The sequence below is a fragment of the Ovis canadensis genome, chromosome 10 (assembly GCF_042477335.2).
Source record: "Ovis canadensis isolate MfBH-ARS-UI-01 breed Bighorn chromosome 10, ARS-UI_OviCan_v2, whole genome shotgun sequence".
Lineage (NCBI taxonomy): Eukaryota > Metazoa > Chordata > Mammalia > Artiodactyla > Bovidae > Ovis > Ovis canadensis.
In genome coordinates, this window is record NC_091254.1 from 48,017,302 (window position 1) to 48,043,796 (window position 26,495).

Consider the following 26,495-nt stretch of genomic DNA (forward strand, 5'->3'; position numbering starts at 1 on the left):
AGAGACAAGAAAGCACAAAGTGGTTAAACATCTGGAGGAAAAATTGCTGTGTAACTGTGCCATGATGTTCAAGGCAGAGAAGCTCAAATTCTTCTCCTCGACAACAGTAAGAACATTTCAATACAGACGAATGGTAATACTGCCTTTTCACAATGATGCTGAATGCAGGGGCAGGAGAAGAGAGATGAGTCACAATGATCAAGGTCCCACTTTCTCACAGCTATTCATCCACTTACAAACACACGCAGGTCCATCCCCATGGCTGTGGACAGAAGGGCGAGTGGCCAAGTGCACAGATCCAGAGCCTGTCTGGATCAATCCCCCTTCCCCAGGGCCACCCCTTTCCCGTGCGTGTAAACATTTGACGTTCATATCCAATTTAAAGGCGAAAGAAAGGCAAATAATTAAAGGAGATCCCATAATGAAGTCAAAGACGACACATACCTATTTCGACAACCAACACAAGCAGAAGTACTTACAAAACCTGAAAACGTTTTCTTAATGTAAAAACATTTTATGTGAATTGTTTAATTACATGGAAGAAAATCAGAAGCAATTAGTTAAGGCAAAAACCAGAAAGGAAAATTACTCATGTTTTCAAAAGAAGAAAGGCCATGAATTTTTTTTTTAGTTCAAAGTGGGAGGACAGGGAAATTATGGCTTTCCCTTGTCTTTGCTAATGGGGTAGAAATGCTTCTTAGATTAAAAAAAAAAAAGTACTAAAAAGTTTCTTATATATGAGAAACTACTTACTTGGAATTTCATTCGAAAATAGCTTTCTATCTTGTGTCCTTATGCGCAGTTGTCCCTTACGTGTGTAAGACTACCTAGAGGAAGGTTTCTTAAGGAGGGAAAGAGCCCCTCAATGGTCCCTGAATCCCCTCTTGCCTCACAGGGCTGCTCATAGTTCTGAATAAGTGCAGGGGAAAAAAGAGCCAGGGTCACGGAGACCTCCCTGAAGCTGCTGCTGCAGCTGAAGAACCAGCACAGCCGACTCCAGCTTCCAAGTCTCAGGCTCGAGTCGCGGTGCTTGCGGACCTGAGAGGCAGCCAGCTCCCCAAGCCTGACCCCTCGCCCCGCACATCACCCCAACCTCTCATCACCTGTCCTCTCACACCTTCTCAGCCTCACTGAGCAGCTCTGAAGATGCACTGGCTCTCCATCCACCTCTAATTTCGCCCAGTTAGCTCTTCACTGCCGGAGAAGGCAATGGCAACCCACTCCAATACTCTTGCCTGGAAAATCCCATGGACGGAGGAGCCTGGTGGGCTGCAGTCCATGGGGTCGCTAACAGTCAGACATGACTGAGAGACTTCACTTTCACTTTTCACTTTCGTGCATTGGAGAAGGAAATGGCAACCCACTCCAGTGTTCTTGCCTGGAGAATCCCAGGGACGGGGGAGCCTGTGGGCTGCAGTCCATGGGGTCACTAACAGTCAGACATGACTGAGAGACTTCACTTTCACTTTTCACTTTCATGCATTGGAGAAGGAAATGGCACCCCACTCCAGTGTTATTGCCTGGAGAATCCCAGGGACGGGGGAGCCTGGTGGGCTGCCATCTATGGGGTTGCACAGAGTCGGACACGGCTGAAGCGACTTAGCAGCAGCAGCAGCTCTTCACTGGAACATCTGTGAAGCAAGCCTTTCCTGACCTGAACCAGTGGGTCCAGACCAAGTATCCCTCCCTGATGGCCCCGGGCAACTGAGGCAGGCCCCGCCCCAGGGCTCAGTGTCCATACAGCATCCTGTTTACCTGCTCATCACTTCCACTACACCTGTGATTCTGGAGTGGGATTCCCGGACCAACACCATCAACCTCACCGAGGAACTCTTAAAAATGCAAATTCTGAGGCCCCAGCCTGGAGTTGCTGGGTCTGAGAGAGGAGTTCAACACATCACTGGACCAGGCAACTGGGGTGGCAACTGAAGCCTGACCACTTAAAACCCCTCCAAGGGCAGGTGCCAGGCTTAATTCTTATCTGCATTTCAGCTCCTAAGACTGCCTCTGGTCCATGCTCTTCATGCTTCGTGCTAAGTTGCTTCAGTCGTATCTGACTCTGTGCAACCCCATGGACTGCAGCCTGCCAGGCTTCTCTGTCCACGGGATTCTCCAGGTAAGAATACTGGAATGGGTTGCCATGCCCTCCTCCAGGGGATCTTCCCTACCCAGAGATCAAACCCAGTCTGTTATGTCTAACCTGCACTGGCAGACAGGTTCTTTACTACTAGCAGCACCTGGGAAGCTTGGTCCATGCTAAGAGATCCAATTAAATAAGCACGATGCATTTTTAACTGAAATTAAAATGCATGTAGCAAAGCATATAACAGGTATTTGTTTTGTTTTGTTTTTTTCTCCTCTCTCAGCACACGTGTGTGGGAAACAGAATGAGATTTAGGAATCTGAATCCATTTGCTCCTAGATCCAAAATTCTGAGCTCATCACTCCAATTTCAAGCCGTGCCGGGAGATCCCAGATTCAAATAATTCTCCACTCTGGCCAGGATGACTGCCTTTCCGGGGAGGGGGCGGGGAGTGGCAGCAGGGACTTTAGGGAGAGAAAAGCCATTCCTCAATGTCTGGGAGGCTTTAGAGTTTCTCTAGTACTGGGAGCATTGCCACCCTCTGCAGAGGCAAGAATTTCCAACCACTTGACCAAGGGCCTTCCCACTTCGAAATGAGATCCAAGTGAGATCAGTCAGTATTTACAATACAGGACCTCTGGGTGTCTATCAGGTTAAGGTGCTATCATGTAACTCTGCTGCTGCTGCTGCTAAGTCGCTTCAGTCGTGTCCGACTCTGTGCGACCCCACAGACGGCAGCTCACCAGGCTCCCCCGTCCCTGGGATTCTCCAGGCAAGAACACTGGAGTGGGTTGCCATTTCCTTCTCCAGTGCATGAAAGTGAAAAGTGAAAGTGAAGTCGCTCAGTCATGTCTGACCCTTAGCGACCCCATGGACTGCAGCCCACCAGGCTCCTCCGTCCATGGGATTTTCCAGGCAAGAGTACTGGAGTGGGGTGCCATTACCGGGGACTTAATGTAAGCCAGTAACAGAGTTAAAAGAAAAGAACTACAATGAAGGCTGCATTACCACATCTCGGGCATCCTGAAGACTCACAAGGTTATAGAGACATTTTGAAACATTGCTTATTAAATGCTTAGCAACAGAAACTATTATAAGTCACCCTTCTAAAACACAGTCTTCTTCTGAAATGAAGATAGTCAGCTTTGCATCTTGGAATCATGAGTCACACTCCAAGAACATCTTGTGACCGTTAAGCTCCAGTCACAACAGACACTCCCTGAAAAAGCCAACTTTAGTAGACATGAAACACCCAGATGGCACAGCAGATCCTTTCTCAGTCTTCAGTTTATCACTAGCAACAACCGAATCACCAGGCCGTTCTCAAGCCCTGCCAACTCCAACCTCCAGGCATGTGGATGCAAAGCCTTCTTGCTCTTGTAAAGCTAAAAGCATCAACAACTCTCAGCCTCAGGACCAACACAAGATGATTCCAAACCCCGACTCCATCATTTCAGATTTAGTGCTAATCAGACCCAAACTCTTTCCACCAAAAAGGTCAGAAGTGAGAATCTCAAAAGTTTAAAAAAAAAAATCTTAAAAAAATTGAACTGACACTAAGATAGCAACAGAAGACCAGAGGAAAATGTTTCTTGAACTGGATTTAGGAACTAGAAAATGCTGTGAATTTTCAGAAACATCCATCAAGAGCAATGAATTTGCCAGCTCTGAGCCGACATGCGAGAACACCTAGAAGATCCAGGAACAAAGGATACACACGCCCGTTCTAGGGAAGTCTCAGGGGAAAACCACACTGCCACACTTACCTGAAATGGACATGGCTTGCGTCTTAACACAAACTGGATTCCAAAATCTACAGTAACAATTAATTACAAGTCTCCAAGGCAGTACTTTCTGGCATATCTGCCATCACAATATTGTAACTATCCTCCAATTAAAATACATAAATTTAAAAAATAAAATCAGTCTTTACCTCTTTCCACACAATGGTTTGCCACATACCATTCCTTAACACTGACAAAGAAAAACAAAACAATGTATTGGTTAATACCGATGATAATCAGAATAAGACCAGCTTTCCAAACTCCAAAAGGTTCCTTTTAAAATTCCACTGATTAAGTCCAATACACCATGTCCTTAGACATAAAGGTGTAACACCACCACTCCCCAAAACAGAGCCCCATCAAGAACTTACATACCATATATACAGCAATGCACGCACATAAATACATGTGTATGCAAGGAAGTTACATCTATGCATATTTAGTCCATATGAAGTAAAGGACATCACTGTGCTGCTACAAGATTTTACCAAAACACATATGCACCCCCTGATAACACAGAGCTACTATTCTAGAAATGCTAGAATAAGTTTTCAGAGGTAGGGAGCAATTGCAAAGCCGGAGTATGAATGCTTTGACTTTTTACGGACATAAAGTATGTCTCGCTCCTGAAAACCACCATCTTTTCTTAAATTCTGCACAAATCCTGTTCAAATCTAAACTACTAGGACTCACCTTCTGTTGGACTTGTCTGTCATTTTGCTATTTTTAATGTATTTTATAGATTACTTCCCTCAATTTCTCTCAACACCATTAACTACCAATTTAAAATTCCTTAAATACAAGTCTTGTTCTTAAGTTTTCTAGCAGAAAAAGTGAGTCAGCCAGGAATCTTACCTATGGTTTTCTTTTTGTTAACTGCATTGTCTGCCTTATGTCGCTTCTGTTACAGAAAGGAAAAAAGAGATTAGTTTCAAAAGTTCCAAATGAATAACTGAAACAGCGAACAATAAGACTGGGCAAAAACAGGGCAAAGAAGGCAACTGGCAGGAACACTAATGTCCTAAAATTCAGTTCGATGGTCAAGGTCACTCACTAAATTTCAGAGGCTAACACAGTAACAATAGATGAGATTTAAATGCTTATATTTTGGCTATCGCAAGGAACAAGCACTTTGAAGTATAAACCTTTTACTCCTAGATTGTTGTAGATTGAACAAAAAGAATTATTCTACATGATTACCAACAAACAACTGAGTTCATTTTAGTGATAAAGAACTTTATGGATAAAGTACCTTGGCTTTGATTTACATTGCATTTATTCATTTATCTATTTCTAGGAAAATGTGTGTACACGTATGAGAGAGAGGGGGAGACAGACAGAGAGGAAGGGGAGAAGAGAGAACCTGAGAAAAAGACAGAAAACAGAGGAGAGTATGAGCCAGTGAACCTGGAGACACTGAGACAAGGATGAGAGGGAGAAGAGTCTAGTAAAAATAACCTCAGGGCTGCTGCTCTAGACAACCTGACGTCAGTAAACACAGACTGAACTACTTCTGTCTCACTGTAGGGGCATTTCTGACTTTGTGTGTGCACATTTTCTCCCCCAAAATACCATCACAAGCCTTGAGAGGCTGGTTAGCCTACAGACGAATTTTTCTGTCTTAAAAGACCCCAAAGCAACAAATAAGTTGTAAGTTACAGTCAATACAATGTTGTTATTATCCAAAAGCAAAAAACTTACAAAATCTTCTACAATCTCTTTGATGCCTGCGATTGTTAAAATAATGATCAATGGCACCAGGGTGGTGTATCTTCCTGTTGGAGATACATCTGGAATTTGCTGTAAGATAAAGAGACCAAAAGTAGGGACTGGGCACATTAAAATGCTCTCCATGAAAAAGAAAATACAGTACTCACTCCTCACTCTTCTGTAGTTCCATTCCTGTTGCAAAGTGATTACCTTGTTTTAAAAAACTAGCTAAGTATGTTACATGTCTTTAAAATTTTACCCGACATCTCTGTGTTTGGAACAAAAACAGGGTTAAAGTGGGACCCCCACCATCATGTTTCAACGCCTCTTTTCACAACTGCAATTCCCTTAAGCAAACACCTAAAGAACTCTACCTTTGTGCAAATATTGCATTCATGCAAACAGTGACTGGATGAAGGAGGCAAACTTCATCAAGTATGACAACACTTTCTCAGTTAAGTGGCCTTTCAGCAAGAACTTATTTTGCATGCAATTAAAGCTATGAATTTTATATAAACCTCACCTGTAATAAGGCAATGAAGAGGAAGAAGGCATTGGCAGCTCTCCTGATCTGCTCATACAAGAATCGAGGTAGAAACGTCACCACGCTGTACTTGGCCGTACTGTCAGGGCAAGGGACAACACTCCTATCAGGTATAGACAGAAATTCTAAACAATGAAAACAAAGATTCCAAAATAACACAAGTAACTGTAAGAACAAAATATTTCAAAACTCAGGATAAGAACATTGCTGTGCTGGCCCGCTCCTACGAAGCTTCATCGTGTCAAAAGACACCTTTCCTAAGAAAATCTTCTAATGTGATCTTGGCTTTCAAACTTAGATGGATGTGTGTTTGGTTATTGCCACACGGTGTAAGCAGGGACATGAACCCACCTTCTGGGAGCCTCGGGCTGTGAACAGAGTGAGCATGCAAATGATGTTTTTAAAGATAAAGATATGTGTCAAAGATCACAAAACAGAAAGAGGTACACGTTCCCAATGCAGTAAGATATGAACACAAAGAGGTGAAGCATCAGCTGAGAAACTCACAGTCAAGGGAGAATTATCACCCTGGGATTGGTGGTGCACTAGAATTCTCATCACACAGTTGCCGATTCGATGCAGTCAACTCTGCCAAGCACGGTAACAGGTGCATGGTTGGCCGTTTAATGCACCTCTCTGGCCACTCACCACTGACACTTTACCCCACTTCCACACACCCTTCGCTCAGACATGTTCATCCACATTCCAGCTTCCACAGCCAACGTACTTTGCTTCCTTGTGGTGTCTCCAGGACTAAAGGGTCCTACCCATCTTACCCTCCCGTGAAGTCTGGTCCAATTCGAAGGCTCCTCCCCCAAGTCACAGTGTGGTGTTTACACCTCCATTTCATAGTCTCTGCTTTGCTTTGTATTATATTTACCTACTCCCAGAATAGACTCTAGGAATAATTAGATTATTTACCTTATGAAAAAAAAGAAATAACAAACCCAAAATGGAGTCACTTGTGCTCAGCCCACATCTCCAAACCAAGACTCAATGCCAGATGTAACAGATGAGTTTCAGCCTCTCTCAGGAATGTATTCTCAACCAGTCTGGAATCACCTGCTGAGCACTCGGGAGGTAATCTGCCTGACAGACCCCCATGGCGTCCCCCCAAAGGAAGGTGACCTTGTCCCCAACAACCTATTCTTTGCTCACAGCCTCTTTGCCTGCTCCTATCTGCTTATAAAAGTCTTCCACTTTGCCCAGCTCTTCAGAGCTCCTTTCTATCTGCTCAGTGGAATGCTACCCAACTCATGAATCATTGAATAAAGCCAATATGATCTTTAAAATTTACTCACTTGAATTTTTTTTTAACAACTTCGACTTCATATATTCCTGGCACATAGCAGATAATCAATGAACCGTGAAATAATGAAAAGGCCTGAACTGGAGATCTAAGGGATAAAATGAACCATGCCTCCTTTAGCTGCTCAAAGGCTCATCCATAAAAGTACCTGTCTGGGTCCTAGCTCACCTTCTGAAGCCAACTCTTATCTGAGGTACAGTCTCGAGAGATTTTCTAGGTTTAAAATACACTGATGCTGAAGCTGAAACTCCAATACTTTGGCCACTTGATGCGAAGAACTGACTCATTACAAAAGATCCTGATGCTGGGAAAGATTGAAGGCAGGAGGAGAAGGGAACAACAGAGGATGAGGTTGTTGGATGGCATCACTGACTTGATGGACATGAGTCTGAGCAAGTTCCGGGAGTTGATGCTGGACAGGGAAGCCTGGCGTGCTGCAGTCCATGGGGTCACAAAGAGTCAGACATGGCTGAATTGAACTGCAAATACACTCAGTTAGAAGCACCAGACAGAAGAGCCAAGGGCTCAGAAGATAGGCCACCTGAAGCACAGGTACTCCCAAAAGGCCTGAGAGTGACCAGACCTGGGAGGGCAGAAGGGAACGTGAAACAGATAACTCTAGCAGCACAGCAGCCAGAGGCCACCCGATGGAGCTGAGAAGCCGCTCCATGGACCATCTGTGGCCACTGCCTCAGGCAAGAACAACAGCGACAGCCTGGGGTTTCATCACACGGTGATTACCGGCATCCTTGAGTTATCTTTAGCCTTCTCCTGCATAAGGTGCCATGATTTTGTGCTTCATCACAAGAAACATATATTTGGTCTTCATCCCAGTTTCTGGCACAGAGCTCCCAAAACCCTGGGGACTGCCACAGTGTTGAGAGAGAGATAAAGGTATCTTTAGTCACCTCAATGAGGTGACTCATGGAAAGCCCCTAGGATGCTGGCTGGTTGCCAGAAGAACCAACCACATGATCGGAGGGTTGGAAACTTCAGTCCTGCCCCCTCCTAAGAGAGACGAGGGGCTGGAGATTGATTTCAATCACCAACAGGCAATGATTCGATGATTCACTCAACTGTGTGTCTGCCATGAAGCCTCCGTAAGAAGCCAGAAGGACAGGCTTTGGAGAGCTGGAGGCCTGAGGGAAGATCTGATGTAGCGATTCGAGTCTGAACACCATCTGCCGGCAGAATTCCTTCTTCCTCAGTGAGGTGACTCTCTGCTCATCAGTGCTGTCAGCTGATCTGACAAGGTCCACCTACATTACCGTGGGTAACCTGCCTTATTCACAGCCCATCCATTTAAATGTAAACCTCATCCAAACGGCACCTTGAAAGAAACATCTAGAGACATGTTTGGCCAGATATCCAGGTGCCGTGGCCCAGCCAAAATGACATGGGAGGTTAACCATCGCATGCATATCCTGATTTAGTGAGGCCTCCCTGGTGGCTCAGACAGTTAAGAATCTGCCTGCAATGCAGGTGACCTGGGCTCCATCCCTGGGTCAGGAAGAGCCACTGGAGAAGGGAAAGGCAACCCACTTCAGTGTTCGTACCTGGAGAATCCCATGGACAGAGGAGCCTGGTGGCTTACAGTCCGTGGGGTCACCGAGAGTCAGACATGACTGAGCGACTAACTTCCTGATTCAGTGGGTCTGACATGGGTCTCAGATTTTGCATTTCTAACAAGCTCCCAGGTGAGACCAGAGCTGCTGGTCTGAGGACCACAGTTTGTGTGGCAGCTACCCCTGAGGAGGTTGCTGCTGCTGCTAAGTCACTTCAGTCATGTCCGACTCTGTGTGACCCCATAGACGGCAGCCCACCAGGCTCCCCTGTCCCTGGGATTCTCCAGGCAAGAACACTGGAGTGGGTTGCCATTTCCTTCTCCAATGCGCATGAAAGTGAAAAGTGAAAGGGAAGTCGCTCAGTCATGTCCGACTCTTAGCAACCCCATGGACCGCAGACTACCAGGCTCCTCTGTCCATGGGATTTTCCAGGCAAGAGTACTGGAGTGGGATGCCATCACCTTCTCCGCCTGAGGAGGTAGATGTATTCAAATCTCACATTTGAGTTCAGTCCAGCTGAACACTACATGATGCAACGGGATGGGAGATCTTTACCATCACGGCCCCAGGCAAAGAACACGTACAGGATGACCTGGGGGAAGGAAGAGCTTCCCAGCAGAAGAGTCTGTCCAGTGGGCGAGCTCACTGACCCCACCACGTCCCCCCTCAGTCTGCAGGCGGCAGCACGCCTGAGAGCCTGGCCCGGCAGCGGCTCCCAGAGAATCTCAGGCACTGAGAGAGTCCGCCGGGCCTGGGGCACGGGGAGAGATGCCCAGGAGGAAACAGAACCGGACCCTGTGGTTCAGTCCATCTAAACACCTGACAAACCAGTGTCTCCTGAAATTGGGTGACATGGAGAATGACCAGGGGCTTGACAAATGTCCACCCATCCATCCATCCATCCACTGGTACGTCCTGAGCCCCATCTATGTACCAGGCACTGGGCCGGGCACTGTGGGAAACTGGAGGGTCACAAAAGCATAGTCTCAAGGGAATTGCATTCTAGAGGAGAGTGAGATTTAAAAACCAATGCATGGCAGGATAGATGGTGATGAAGACCATGGAGGAAAACAGACCAGGGATGGAGGGCGGGGGAACAGGTTGCTTTCAGTGCTGATAAGGGACCATGTCGCTGAGAAGGTGACCTGTGAGCAAAGGCCTCTCTGAGGACCTGACGCAGTTGGCTACATGTGCGCTGGACACACGCCTTGCGGAAACTCTCACAATCTGGCAAGTGTGGGAAACAACCCATCAGAAAATAGGGCCTGGAGAAATGTGGGTCGGGGGCTCCCCACCCATCACAAGTCACAAGCACTTACAGAATCTGACCTCCAGAAGGCAGCCCCAGGACCAACCCTGAAATGATGTCTGAGTGCGAATTTTCAGCTGGGAGAAAAATTCAAGTTGATTTCCAAAGGCAAATCTAAAAATTCAACAGCTGCTCAAAGTGTAACTTCCCCGGATAACAAGCCTCCAGAAACCCAAGAACCAAACTAGCTTATACTCTACGTGTGAACAGTAAACGCACACTGGGCTGTTTTCCTTCTCTGGCCCCACACAAATAAACTTCTTGCATGAGCCTAATGTACCTGAACTGTTCGACGTTTACTGGAAGAGCAGGAGCCTGTTTAAACCCCTTCACCCCTGTGAGCTGGCCAGGGACTCTAACACCCTGTTCTGGTACCCTCCACTCTCCCCAGCTCCCTGCAGGAGACCTTCCACCTTTCTGCTCTCACATACTCAATGAGAAAGAAGTTCCAAATTACTGGAGGAAGAAGACATGTCCTCAGTCATTCATGTCCTCACAAACAGCTTCCTTCATTTACCCCTTCATTCATTTATTCCATTTATTTCAGCTTCATTCATTTATTCCATTTATTCCATGGAATGGTCTATGGGATGCTCCAGGCCAGAATACCGGAGTGGGTAGCCGTTCCTTTCTCCAGGGGATCTTCCCTACCCAAGGATTGAACCCAGGTCTCCCGCATTGCAGGCAGATTCTTTACCAGATGAGCCACCAGGGAAGCCCAATAATACTGGAGTGGGTAGCCTATCCCTTCTCCAGCAGATCTCCCAACCCAGGAATCAAACCAGGGTCTCCTGCATTGTAGGCAGATTCTTTACCAGCTGAGCTACTAGGAAAGCCCTATTTATCCCTTCAGTTCAGTTCAGTTCAGTCGCTCAGTCGTGTCCGACTCTTTGCAACCCCATGAATTTACCCCTTGAGAGTCCATTATTCTCTAACCCAGACCACTCTATGCAAAGCCCTCAGGAGCCCCCCTGCCACTCTCACTGACACCTGGCCTCACCACACACCTAGGACTCACCAGGAGGACACGCCAAGGGACGGCCAAGCCCACCGTCCTCTCCCCTGGCTGGGACTCCTGATGTCTTGTCAACCACCCCTCCCAAATTATATTCTGGAAATCTCAAACGCAAAAGTCGCTCTTAATCACCAGTGCCCATCCACATGAATATAAGCCCACCTCCCTAGAAAGTTTTACCACATTTTACTAAATTACTAAAATTTTACCAGTTGCACATCAGAGGTTAATAAACTCATTTCAAAATGTTGACATGCTTATTTTCAACACTTCTCTGATTTTTTGGTCTATAGCTGGGAAACAAGTACTAATACTGCCTGGCCTCATGGCCTGGACCAGAATGTAGTCATGAGACCAGCAGCGCTATTAGTGCTATAATTATTTATAGCCTTTATTATAGATCATGCCAGCTGAAAGATCAGCCTAATCTTTATAACACACATCCAGTGAGAAAAATGGGTTGAATTTTAATCAGCTTATAAGTATACCTTTGAAAATTAGATACCTTCATAATTCCTATTAAACAGTATGAGAGTCTCGTTCCTTTCACATTCCTAATTTGGTTTTCTTTACTGAATACATTATTCAATGAATGGCTTTGGCCATAAAGCAATTTATTTTGCATAGAAACATGGGCTGAGAAGAAGATAACAGAGAGAAGATAGCATCTTGAGCACAGTACTTGCTGCCAAGCAAGTCTTTCAGTGCAGAAAACTCTTAGGTAAGCATTCTCAAAGGTCGGACTTTAGATACTGATGGCTAACATCTTTAAACGCAGCACCATGTAACAGTAGGTTAGATTCATCTGCTTTAGAAGAAAACGTGTGAACTTTATGACGTAAAATCAAATGGAAAGGAGTTCTGAGACTTATTCAATTTTGCATCACAAATCTCCAAGGATCCTTTTCCATGAGAATTCTCATCTTCGGTTAAAAAAAAAAAAAAAAAACCACCAGATACTTATGAAACTATCTGTCTTGAAGGCAGATAAGCACAGAAGTGGTCACAGTTGAGGCCCGATCCTATCACTGGGCCACAGAAAAAAAGCAATACGGGTCAGTCCACTGAATTACAACACCCTTGGCCCGTTGCTCAGAATTCAGTATATTCTTTCCAAACCCAGGGCAACAAGCCCTCTCAGAAGGGAAGGATTAAGGCTACCCTAGATGTCAAACAAGGTGTGACCTGACTCTGAAATTAAGTTATAAAAACAGAAGCATCCAAGTCCACCGTGGGCGTCTATGCCCTCGGTCAAGGGGGCAGTGGTGCTGCAGGGCACGAGGGGAGGGCACGGCGGCTAGCCCAAGAGGCCACTTCCCGGTGGGCAGAGTCTAGGAGCTCCAACAGCGAGCGATGCCTACCTGGGGACCAGGAAGAGGTGGGATCAGGGTGCAGGACTCACACACAAACCTCACTCAGGCCGGGTGTAAAGCAAGTCTGTCTGTCCTTTATCACTGTGTGTGCGTATGTGTGTGTATGTGTGTGCACGTGTGTGCATGCACGCACTCAGTCACATCCAACTCTTGGTGGCCCCATGGACTGCAGCCCGCCAGGCTCCTCTCTCAATGGGATTCTCCAGGCAAGAATACTGGAGTGGGTTACCATGCCCTCCTCCGGGGGATTTTCCCAACCCAGGGATCGAACCTGCACTTCTTGCGTCTCCTGTATTGCAGGCAAATTCTTTACTGAGCCACCTGAAACTCTAGTTTATTTTTGTCAATTTTTCACATAATTGCCAAACTTAATCCAAATGTTCAGTTTTAGTGACAGATTTCCTTTTGGGTTCTGTGCAACTTCTTACATGCAGGATGAGCTAAGGATACACCTGGACTTTCCAGAAGTGAACACATCTATGGAGGCGACTGCCTGAGATTTAACACAGAGACATGAGGGATGTCAAGTCTCCATGAGTGGATTCGAGCGCAACAACGGCCCAGTCTCAAGGGGACCTGGCTTCTGACACCCAACTGTGAAATGGACACACACATGTTACACTTCTGCCTCCTCAGGCACCATTAGAATAGTAGGAAAGAATGCCATGTGTTTAAAATTGAGGAATGAAATTATCGATTCGATTTTTTTCCCCTGAAATAGACTCCTTTCTGCTTCTGGCAAAAAACAGACATCTACTGTCCTCTGAGATGCCTTCTGAAAACGAGCCGTGATTTCAGAGGGATCTACAGAGGGACTGTGGCCTCCTGGTCCCAAAGACCAACCCAGAGAGAGCACACCAAGAAAGACTGCAATTTCAATGGGGCAAAACTAAAGAGGGTATTAACAGCAGCAAGGGAAAGGCAACAAGTTACATACAAGGCAACTCCCATCAGGTGATCGGGTGACTTTTCAGCAGAAACTCTGCAGGCCAGAGGGAGTGACACAATATACTTCAAGGGATGAAACCTACAACCAAGACTACTCAATCCAACAAGGCTGAATTCGGATTTGATGGAGAAATCAGAAGTTTTACAGACAAGCAACAGCAAGGAGAGTTCAGCACCAAACTAACTTTTAAAAAAAATTGTAAAAGGAACTTTTCTAAGCAGAAAAGACCACAACTAGAAATATGAAAGTCACCAAAGAAAAAAGTATTAGTAAAGGCAAATATGAAGCTGAAGTGCCAATACTTTGGCCACCTGATGCAAAGAGCCAACTCACTGGAAAAGACCCTGATGCTGGCCAAGATTAGGAGGAGAAGGGGACAACAGACGATGAGATGTTGGATGACATCACTGACTCAATGGACATGAGTTTGGGCAAACTCCAGGAGAGAGTGAAGGACAAGGAAGTCTGGCGTGCTGCAGTCCATGGGGTCACACAGAGTCAGACATGACTGAACAACAACAACAAAAGGAAAGCACACCATAAAGGTAATAAATCAGCCATATGTAAAGCTGGTAGGAAGGTTAACTCAGCAGTGGCCACAGGACTGGAAAAGGGCAGTTTTCACTCCAATCCCAAACAAAGGAGATGCCAAACAATGCTCAAACTTCTGCACAGTTGCACTCATCTCACACACTAGTAAAGTAATGCTCAAAATTCTCCAAGCCAGGCTTCAGCAATTCGTGGACCATGAACTCCCTGATGTTCAGGCTGGTTTTAGAAAAGGCAGAGGAACCAGAGATCAAATTGCCAACATCCGCTGGATCATCGAAAAAGCAAGAGAATTCCAGAAAAACATCTATTTCTGCTTTATTGACTATGCCAAAGCCTTTCACTGTGTGGATCATAATAAACTGCGGAAAATTCTGAAAGAGATGGGAATACCAGACCACCTCACCTGCCTCTTGAGAAATGTGCATGCAGGTCAGGAAGCAGCAGTTAGAACTGGACATGGAACAACAGACTGGTTCCCAATAGGAAGAGGAGTACGTCAAGGCTGTATATTGTCACCCTGCTTATTTGACTTATATGCAGAGTACATCATGAGAGATGCTGGGCTGGAAGAAACACAAGCTGGAATCAAGAGTGCCGCGAGAAATATCAATAACCTCAGATATGCAGATGACACCACCTTTATGGCAGAAAGTGAAGAGGAGCTAAAAAGCCTCTTGATGAAAGTGAAAGAGGAGAGTGAAAAAGTTGGCTTAAAGCTCAACATTCAGAAAATGAAGATCATGGCATCCGGTCCCATCACTTCATTGGAAATAGATGGGGAAACAGTGGAAACAGTGTCAGACTTTATTTTGGGGGGCTCCAAAATCACTGCAGATGGTGACTGCAGCCATGAAATTAAAAGACGCTTACTCCTTGGAAGAAAAGTTATGACCAACCTAGATAGCATATTCAAAAGCAGAGACATTACTTTGCCGACTAAGGTCCGTCTAGTCAAGGCTATGGTTTTTCCTGTGGTCATGTATGGATGTGAGAGTTGGACCATGAGGAAGGCTGAGCGCCGAAGAATTGATGCTTTTGAACTGTGGTGTTGGAGAAGACTCTTGAGAGTCCCTTGGACTGCAAGGAGATCCAACCAGTCCATTCTGAAGGAGATCAGCCCTGGGATTTCTTTGGCAGGAATGATGCTAAAGCTGAAACTCCAGTACTTCGGCCACCTCATGCGAAGAGTTGACTCGTTGGAAAAGACTCTGATGCTGGGAGGGATTGGGGGCTGGAGGAGAAGGGGTCGACCGAGGATGAGATGGCTGGATGGCATCACTGACTCGATGGACGTGAGTCTGAGTGAACTTCGGGAGTTGGTGATGGACAGGGAGGCCTGGCCTGCTGCAATTCATGGGGTTGCAAAGAGTCAGACATGACTGAGCGACTGAAATGAACTGAACTGAACTGAGGAAGGTTAAAAACATTAGTAGTAATGTCTATATCCACGATAATTATTAAGGAATACACAGAAAGATGTAAAATATGTTGTCAAAACAGTTCATCTTAAACAGTATTACACATCAGTTATATCTCAGTACAGATAGAAGAAAAAATGAAAACACTTTAAAAATAAGGTACAGTGAGAGGCTGCAAACTATAAATATATAATGTTCTGATGGAAAAAATAAGAATTGATGTGCTAAAAAAAATTCCAGTAGAAAAATAACCCAGGAAAAGTAAGTTGCATTAGAAAAGAGACGAGTATGATACACTACTTCACTAATTCATTCCAAAGCAAATGAGTTAAATATCCAACTACAAGAGAGTTCAGAGAGATCTCTTCTAACTCTAGTTTAGAAACATGGTGGAAACCACCAGAAGAATTAAAAACACTGGTTGCCCTTGGTGAAGTAGAATGGGAGAGATGAGGCTGGAGGTACTGATTTTCCTCCTAAGCTTCTACAGCATTCGAACTTTTAACTACCTTCATGTACTGTTTTATTAATAAACATTTTAAATAAGAATAGTACCCAGATGTAACTGTCGAGGGACTATCGGGTCTCCTGTTTTGAGCTAATTTCAGGAATGGTCGCATATAAGGAGCTGCTTATTAGAACATGAAATCAGACTGAAGACCTAAGTTATTCACATAGTACCTCCCAGCACAAAACACTCTATTGACCCTCGTCTCCAACAGTGATTGCTATGGTCACTCTCTTCTGCCAGCAGCTTCTGGGCCCCTGGTGAGGGATAAAAGGAAGGGATTTCTAACCTGAACTCCATGAGCCTAACGAGGAGCAGACATCAGCCCAGAAACCCAGGTACAAGGTGTTTTTCCACCCGTCCCTTCGAGAAGAGCAGTCTGGCTTTCAGGATGGGAGCCTCCACCCTGTAACTCAGACCACAGAAGAAACAAAAGTTCCTCCCCCTTAAATGGAAATCATTTATTCTGAAGAGTATCGAGCTCTTCCTCAGTTCCCTTGCTTCCTGTCATCCTCTGCCAAATTCCTAGAACATCTTTCCTCTCAAACCACATCCTTCTCTTCTGAGCCAACAGCCCAAGGGGTCATCTTCCCTGCAAGCTTTCCCCTATTCATGCCTTCCTAACACAATCATTTCGGCTGCTTGTGTGAGTGTGCGGGGGGCGGGGTGGAGGTGAGGGCGGGTAGTGGGGGAGAGAGAAAAAGCAATTCCCTCTCGTCTTAGCGGTGGGCTCTATGAGCCACATCAGAGACCCACTCCCTTAATCACCTGTGCTTGCCTTGCAGGTGGAGAACTGTTCAACGCACCCCGCACACCAGCAACGCAGCGCCCTCTGCTGGCTGATCATCACAGCGGCGTTTCTGCTGGTAAACACTGTTCTATCCAGCCTGAGCCAGACCTGGGTCCTCAGTCATTTTCTAACAAAGCTTCAGGGGACCAGTATTTAATGAAGAACGTTCGTGTTTTATTTCATTTTAATAGTTTGCCCATGTAAATTCCCTGGAGAAGTCTCTGGAGAGTCCCTTGGACAGTAAGGTGATCAAACCAGTCAATCCTAAAGGATATCAACCCTGAGTAAATCACTGAGGATGGTGACTGCAGCCATGAAATTAAAAGACACTTGCTCCTTGGAAGAGGTGAGTGGAAAAAGCTGGCTTAAAACTCAACATTCAAAAAACTAAGATCATGGCATGAGTCCCATCACTTCATGGCAAATAGATTGGGAAACAATGGAAACAGTGACAGATTTTATTTTCTTGGGCTCCAAAATCACTGCAGATGGTGACTGCAGCCATAAAATTAAGATACTTGCTCCTTGGAAGAAAAGCTATGAAAAACCTAGACAGCATATTAAAAAGCAGAAACATTACTTTGCCGACAAAGGTCTGTCTAGTCAAGGCTATGGTTTTTCCAGTGGTCATGTATGAATGTGAGAGTTGGACTATAAGGAAAGCTGAGCACCAAAGAATTGATGCTTTTGAACTGTGGTGTTGGAGAAGACTCTTGAGAGTCACTTGGACTGTAAGGAGATCCAACCAGTCCATCCTAAAGGCAATCAGTCCTGAATATTCATTGGAAGGACTGATGCTGAAGCTGAAGCTCTAATACTTTGGCTACCTGATGCAGAGAACTGACTCATTGGAAAAGACCCTGATGTCAGGAAAGATTGAAGGCAGGAGGAGAAGCAGGCAGTGGAGGATGAGATGGTTGGATGGCATCACCAGCTCAATGGACATGAGTTTGAGCAAACTGGGAGATAGTGAAGGATAGAGAAGCCTGATGTGCTACAGCCACAGAGTGGCAAAGAGTCAGAAACGACTGAGCGACTGAACAACAACAATATTGACTTGTGGCCACTAAATATTTTTAAAATAAACTACTCTAGTTCATTCCTGAATGTGAATTTGTTAGTTGGTCAGTCGTGTCCAACTCTGCGACCTATGGACTGCAGCCCACCAGACTCCTCTGTCCATGGGATTTCCCAGGCAGGAATACTGGAGTGGTTTGCCGTTTCCCCTAACGGGTCTTTCTGAACCAGGGATCAAACCTGGGTCTCCTGCATTGCAGGCAGATTCTTTACCATCTGAGCTCTAAGTAATCCTAAAATTTTGTCTCATCTTTTCATTTAATTTACTCATTTAAATATTCAGATCCAGATTTTGTGGGATTGAGAATATGATTTGTATATAATAGGCATACAATTTGGAAATCTCAGTTTAAAAAAAAAAAAACACAAAATTACCAGAACAAAACAAAGTACAAAAGTGAATATTTATTTAGAATGGGGCGGGGGTGGGGGGAAGAATCACCAAATAATTCATGAAAGCTGGTATATACTACACTAACATCCAGAAAATATTTATTATTAAATATGTGGTATTCTATAAAACTTTTTCCCATATTTCATTGCTTAAATTGATTCTTGCACAACAGTTTTGTAACAGTTTTATAGAAAAAATATAAAAAGAATTCATTCTTTCCTCTCATATGGTTATTTTCAATTGATCTTTCGGTAATGTTTCTTTCAGCGTCATAACTCATGAACAGCTGTGCCATGTAAATTTTTATGGTTGGTGTCAAATCGAGAGACATTTCCATCAAATTTCTTCCAGAAATTTGGATGTGGGAAGAAGGTGTCCAAAAGGAAAAATGGGAAGACAGAGGTGACTGCTTTTCAAAACAATCATTAAAATGTCAAAAGCTTCAGATCAGATTTTGTCCATTTTCAGTTTTCTAAACACAGATGAAGGTCCTCTGAACACCAGAAAAGCAAAGCTCTTCTAAAAGCCCACAGGTACCAGAGTCCCTGCCCCTCAAAAAATGAAAACAAAGAAACCAGCACAGGCTGCATCCTCCCTTTTCTCTTGTCACACCCGCCTTTCCCATCCATCTCTGCCAAACCAGCCTCCATACCCTCTGCAGCGGTGGTTTGGTTCCCAGGAAACCTAATTAAATATTTATTCATGTTTCAACCCTCTGCAGTGGCAGGAAGGTCAAAGCTTCCCCCACCCACAAAGCCCTCTACCACACCCAGAAGTCACTGCCTCAGAGCCAGGCTGGCCTCTTTACTTCATTTTGGCTTTCTTTTTCAACAAAGAAACACTAATGCATGTTACTCCAGGAAGCAAAGCCCAGCAGACCCTCCACTGTGCAGTGACCCACGTGTCTCCCTGGGTTCTCTGAGCGCCTCTGGAGGGGACAGCTCCCTCCCCAGCCTCCAGGGCCCTGCTCCTGCCCCTCTCCCTCCCCACCAGCCCTGCCCCTTTCCTCCGAGACTGTGCCCCGCCCCCTGCCATGGGGGTAACTTGACTTGTTTCACATGGATCTCCAGCTCCTCAGCTGCCCCAGCTCCTCAGGCTCTGCCCTCCCCATCCTCTCTTGGGAAGGGATGGCTCTCCCATCCTGTCCAAGTCCACGGTCGGCCCCTTAACCCCCAGTGCCTCCTCCAGGACTTGGTACCATGAGAAGTGTCAACATCTCTACCCTCCTCTCCTCTCCCTCACTGCTTACTCCTTAGACTATGAACAGGCTCAAAACTCTGTGGCAAGATCTATTTTGATATAAAATCCCTTCAGAGCTTCTCCCCTTCATCAACCTCTCTTCATCAACTTATCTCAGAGGAAGGGACTCCTGCCCACCTCCCTCCCCAGAGGGCCTCCTCCCTGGGGACCACCTTCCCTCCTTCACTGATGGGCACTTAGATGGGACTCTCTCTTGCTCAATGTCCTTGAGCATCAGTCCATTCACTTCCACGTCTCAAACTGCCACCAGGGTGCGCATGGTCCCCAAGTCCACCTCCAGCCCTGGCCTCTACCACAAAAGCCCTCCTTGGACCAGCATGCTCACTTCTGGGTTCACCTGCCCGCCCATCCCAGACCTGCCGGGTCAGCGCTGATGGTTCGAGCTGATGGTTCCGCCTCCCATTGCCCACTTGGTTAGTACTTTTGCGATGAGCGTCAGCATCCACGCTTGAGAGTTCAGAAAAAACAAGAAAGCAAAAACAGACGAAACAAACAATAGAGAGGTCAAGTGTCCCTCTGTGAGGAGTCTGTCACTTAGAAAAAGTAAAAACGCGTTCACGAGCAACAACACAAACACGAGCAAAAAGAAAGCAAAGGCCATTCTGTTCCACCAAAATCAAGTCTGAGGCCAGAACAATCAGTAAGCATAAAGCAGTGGGCTTCCTAGGTGGCCCAGATGGTAAAAGAATCAACGGGCAATGCAAGAGACCCAGGTATGATCCCTGGGTCAGGAAGATCCCCCGGAGAAGGGCATGGCAACCCACTCCAGAATTCTTATCTGAAGAATCCCAAGGACAGAGAAGCCTGGAGGGTTACAGTCTATGGGGTCACAAAGAATCGGGCACAAATGAGAGACAAACACTTCAGAAATACCAACTGGAGCCAAGTTACCACCAGCGTGTAAATTCTAGGTACTGACACAGTGAGAAACAAGTCAAGCAAAAATCCTGAGCGCACTGACCAAAAAATCTGTGACGGGAGGAGACTAATGATGTTATCAGACTAACTGGATAGATAAGAACATAGAATGTCACGTAAAACAGTGTTCCCCAACCTTTTTGGCACCAAGAATCAGTTGTGTGGAAGACAATTTTTCCATGGATGGGGGTGGGGAAAGGTTTTGTGATGATGTGAGCACAGTACATTTACCAGGCACTTTGTTTCTAATATTATTGCATCGGCTCCACCTCAGACCATCAGGCATCAGATCCTGGAGATTGGGGACCCCTGATGTGAAAGTGTGAACACAGGAACTCCAGGACCTACGGAGGATCTATTTCCTCCCAAGTGCAGGGGGAGACCTGGGCACACACCTCTCTCTTCTAGTCTGAGGGAACAAGAAGGAATCCACAACATGCCCACGGGCCAGCTGCAACATCTGCCAACCGGCGAGAGAAACCGATCCCACCCACCTCCAGTGCTAAGGATGGCAGGTGTGGGGGGGGTCACAGTAGAAACGGGTTCACAGGTCACACCAAACCTGTTCCCCCAGTGCCGGGCCACGGGTTCTGCACCGAGTCACCACAGATCACAGGTGAAACAGAACTTGAAAGATCTCCTTCCAGCCCCTCATTTAACACAGGAGGAGACTAAGGCTGGGAAGACACAGTGCTATGGCCAACTATACCTGCCCAGGTGCAGGAGATGGGGTCCACGGTCAAGGGCAGTGAGAGACCAGGATCAGGCTAGGCCAGCCTACATCCAGTGTGTCACACACCCAGAGGACATGGGGTATAACAATCCCCTCCTCTGTGTTGCAAAATTACTTTCAGTAACAATCATAAAATTAAAACATATAAAACTGACCAGGAAACAGGAAACATTGTCATGATCAAGTTTTATCTAATCATGTCTAATTTTGGTACTAAAATGATAGTACCAAAAAAGCACAGCTATCCGTTCAATCATTTTTATATTTACATGGCAGCTTGAACTTGGATCCTTCGGTTACAGGCTGCTACAATATTTACGTCCATAATTGTCAAGTAACTCACAGGTGAAATTTAACAAAACCGGAATGTCTGCAAAAAATGTAATTTAGATAACTACTAAATCATACCACTAATGTTAGGTTTCTACTTTCTTGATTTGGTCTCCAAATTTGCAAACAATGAATAATTATGAAAAAGTCTCAACTGTAAGATTTTTATTAATTTAGTCTGTATGCAGTAGATGGGGGCCAGAGGGTTGCCTGGGACTGCCCCTAGTTGAGCCCCCATGTCGAAGATAATAAGGTAATAAAAAAAAGTGCTAGCCTAGAACATATGTGCATGCATTTTACACATATATTGGGTTAGCCAAAAAAGTTCATTCAGATTTTCTATAACATCTTACGGAAAAGCCAAAACAAACTTTTTGACCAACCCAGCCCAATAAAATCTTTAAAACTAAATAATCATCACTGCAAGAGAGTCCAAAATGCGGTACTTGGGTGCAGTCTCAAAAATGACAAAATGATCTCTGTTCGTTTCCAAGGCAAACCATTCAATATCACAGTAATCCAAGTCTATGCCCTGACCAGTAATGCTGAAGAAGCTGAAGTTGAATGGTTCTATTATAACCTACAAGATGTTCTAGAACTAACACACACACACACAAAAAAAATAGTCCTTTTCATCATAGGGGACTGGAATGCAGAAGTAGGAAGTCAAGAGATACCTAGAGGAACAGGCAAATTTGGGTTTGGAGTGCAAAATGAAGCAGGGCAAAGGCTAACAGAGTTTTGCCAAGAGAATGCACTGGTCATAGCAAACACCCTCTCCCAACAGCACAAAAGACAACACATGGACATCACCAGATGGTCAATACCGAAATCAGATTGATTACACTCTTTGCAGCCAAAAGTGGAGAAACAAAAGCAAGCCCAGGAGCTGACTGCGGCTCAGACCATGCACTTCTCATTGCCAAGTTCAGTTAAAATTGAAGAAAGTAGGGAAAACCACTAGACCATTCAGGTACGACCTGAATCAAATCCCTTACGATTATACAGTGGAAGTGACAAATAGATTCAAGGGATTAGATCTGTTAGACAGAGTGCCTGAGGAACTATGGATGGAGGTTCGTGACACTGTACAGGAGGCAGTGATGGAGACCACCCCCAAGAGAAACAAATGCAAAAAAGCAAAATGGCTGCCTGAGGAGGCCTTACAAATATCTACGAAGAGAAGTGAAAAGCAAAGGAGAAAAGGAAAGATATACCCATTTGAATGCAGAGTTCCAAAGAATAGCAAGGAGAGATAAGAAAGCCTTCCTCAGTGATCAATGCAAAGAAATAGAGGGAAACAATAGAATGGGAAAGACTAGAGATCTCTTCAAGAAAATTAGAGATACCAAGCGAACATTTCATGCAAAGATGGGCTCAATAAAGGACAGAAATGGTATGGACCTAAGAGAAGCAGAACATATTAAGAAGAGGTGGCAAGAATATACAGAAGAACTGTACAAAAAAGATCTTCATGACCCAGATAATCAAAATGGTGTGATCACTAACCTAGAGCCAGACATCCTGGAGGTGAAGTCAAGTGGGCCTTGGGAAGCATCACTACAAACAAAGCAAGTGGAGGTGATGGAATTCCAGTGGAGCTCTTTCAAATCCTAAAAAATGATGCTGTGAAAGTGCTGTGCTCAATATGCCAGCAAATTTGGAAAACTCAGCAGTGGCCACAGGACTGGAAAAGGTCAGTTTTCATTCCAATCCCAAAGAAAGGAGATGCCAAAGAATGTTCAAACTACCACACAGTTGCACTCATCTCACACAGTAGTAAAGTAATGCTCAAAATTCTCCAAGCCAGGCTTCAGCAATACGTGAACCGTGAGCTTCCTGATGTTCAAGCTGGTTTTAGAAAAGGCAGAGGAACCAGAGATCAAATTGCCAACATCCGCTGGATCATCAAAAAAGTAAGAGAGTTCCAGAAAAACACCTACTTCTGCTATATTGACTATGCCAAAGCCTTTGACTGTGTGGATCACAATAAACTGTGGAAAATACTTAGAGAGATGGGAATACTAGACCACCTGACTCGCCTCTTGAGAAATCTGTATGCAGGTCAGGAAGCAACAGTTAGAACTGGACATGGAACAACAGACTGGTTCCAAATTGGGAAAGGAATACCTCAAGACTGTATATTGTCACCTGGCTCATTTAATTTATATGCAGAGTACATCATGAGAAGTGCCAAGCTGGATGAAGCACAACCTGCAATCAAGACTGCTGGGAGAAATATCAATAATCTCAGATACACAGATGACACCACCCTTATGGCAGAAAGTGAAGAAGAACTAAAGAGCCTCTTGATGAAAGTAAGAGGTGAGTGAAAAAGCTGGCTTAAAACTCAACATTCAAAAAGCTAAGATCATGGCATCCAGTCCCCATCACTTCATGGCAAATAGATGGGGAAACAATGGAAACAGTGACAGATTTTATTTGCTTGGGCTCCAAAATCACTGCAGATGGTGACTGCAGCCATAAAATTAAGATATTTGCTCCTTGGAAGAAAAGCTATGACCAACCTAGACAGCATATTAAAAAGCAGAAACATTCGTTTGCCAACAAAGGTCTGTCTAGTCAAAGCTATGGTTTTTCCAGTACTCACATATGTGAGAGTTGGACTATAAGAAAAGCTGAGCACCAAAGAATTGATGCTTTTGAACTGTGGTGTTGGAGAGGACTCTTGAGAGTCCCTTGGACTGCAAGGAGATCCAACCAGTTCATCCTAAAGGAAATCAGTCCTGAATATTCATTGGAAAGACTGATGCTGAAGCTGAAGCTCCAATACTTTGGCCACCTGATGAAAAGAACTGACTCATTGGGAAAGACCCTGGTGCTGGGAAAGACTGAAGGCAGGAGGAGAAGCAGATGACAAAGGATGAGATGGTTGGATGGTATCACCGACTTGATGGACAAGAGTTTGAGCAAGCTCCAGGAGTTGGTGATGGACCAGGAAGCCTGGTGTACTGCAGTCCATGGAGTCGCAAAGAGTTGGACATGACTGAGTGACTGAACTGATTTGAACCTAATCATCCCTGCAGTTGTTTAGACCTTAGTTCAACTGAAGACTTCTTCAGGGAGGAGTATTTTTATTGCCAACACTGCTGACCACTGCTGGTGCACAGGCCAAAGCATAGCAGACAGACTTTTAGTTGGTTTTACTGTTTGCATCTCAGGCAGATGGCTCCTTAGTCCTCCATGGACTGTGAGGCTCAGGTGAGTTACAGACCCTTTCCTTGCACGGCTTCCTGTGAAGTGGGGACCCCAGCTCCGCCTTGCCCACACTTCCCACCCAGCCTCTGCTTGGGGTGCAGGCTTGGACGTGGGAACCTGGCCCCTAGCCTGTGCAGAGTCTGTACCCCAAGGAGAGCCTAAGAGGAAGGTGCCATGGGAGCGAAAGTTACAAACGCCAGGAAGGCTGATCTCAGTCTCCAGCTCCTAGAACTCCTCTGCTGAGGGGCCGAGAGTGTGAGCCAGAAAGCAGAGGGCAACTAGCTTTGGGGGGTTGACTCTGTTTGATAAGCAGTTAGGTTGGACTCAGGTCTGGACAACATGTATGGTCCCTCAGTCATCACTTGTACCCAAGCCCATCCAAAAATCTAAAGCAAAAAAAAGGAGGGGGAGACTAGTCACAAATGCCTTCCTTCTCCATAGTATCCTCAGTGGCAGCTCAGGGATTGGAACACTAGAGACTAAAAATAAATTTGTCGAATGAACATATTTTAAACTTTGAAGGACACAAATGACTAAGGATGCCAGCAATCACATTAAATCCCAAAGGCACCCACCCTGGAGGGCAAATATCAATCTGTTAAGTCTGAAGAACTGATGTGAAAAGCATTTAACTCAGCACACCCTCCCCCCCACCTTTCAAGAGTACTTCATAAATAAAAGCAAAACATCCAAACCACATAAAACATCAATTTCCAAGGTATAACTAATTGCTTTGGGGGTTCAGCTCTGTTCGATAAGCAATTAAATAGAAAGGGAATTCTTAGAACAATGTATGAAGCCAATTCCTATTTTCTGCTCAGTTCCGACCTTTACCTGTGGAGCAAAGTCAGTCAGCAAAGACTTCCGGCTTCCAGCTGGCCAGCAACATGGGGACTGGGTCCTGGGGAGGATGCTGGGTAAAGTGGACGGACTTTGCCATCAAGGATGATACAGAGGAGCTAGAGAGTCAGCCATAAAAATAGATGTGATGTAACCCAACCAGCTAAGGCCCCAACAGAAAAGTCAGAGCAGCGCTGTGGGGCTGAGAGGGGCTAGACTTGCCAAGGGGGGTGGGGGATGTGAAACAAGAAAGACAGGCTTCTGTGATATGAAACCCTCCTGCGATAAACCACAATGGAAAAGAATACATATATTCTATTATGTAGGATAGGGTAAAAATGAGACCACCTTCAAAATCACCAAGTGTTAGTTTCCAACAGAAATCAGAGCCCTGCGCTTTCTTACGCAATGTAAGGTTATTTATTTTATTTTATTTTTTGGTGATATATATCTCCTGGTCTACCCAACTATACAACAGGAAATGAGAAGCACAATACAGCCTGTGGATTGCAAGCATAATAATTACAAGAAATTGAGGGCAAAAAGTGACCACTGGCCCTGATGCCATTTTGCAAAGATTTCACAAAAATGTATTTCATCATTTACGGGCTACATAAGCCTGGCAAAAAGATTTTAGAGACAATTCACTTTTAAAAAACAATTTATGGACATCTAGTTGATTTACAATGATGTGTTAATTTCTGCTATAAAGCAAAGTGATTCAGTTATATATATTATTTTACATATTCTTTTGTATTATGGTTTATCACAGGATATTGAATATAGTTCCCTGTGCTGTACAGTAGGACCTTGTT

General features: G+C 45.1%; 1 protein-coding gene across 2 annotated transcripts in view; it reads right to left on the minus strand.

Annotated features, from left to right (window-relative positions):
* LOC138446887 (phospholipid-transporting ATPase IB) overlaps positions 1-26,495 on the minus strand; it is a 480,129-nt gene that overhangs the window by 376,467 nt on the left and 77,167 nt on the right. For both annotated transcript variants that reach the window (XM_069602276.1, XM_069602277.1), the window contains exons 3-6: positions 6,101-6,200; positions 5,569-5,667; positions 4,723-4,768; positions 4,017-4,057 (exon numbers count right to left, since the gene is read on the minus strand). In XM_069602276.1, coding sequence (XP_069458377.1) covers positions 4,017-4,057; positions 4,723-4,768; positions 5,569-5,667; positions 6,101-6,200 — 286 coding nt within the window. The remainder of the gene's footprint in view (positions 1-4,016; positions 4,058-4,722; positions 4,769-5,568; positions 5,668-6,100; positions 6,201-26,495) is intronic.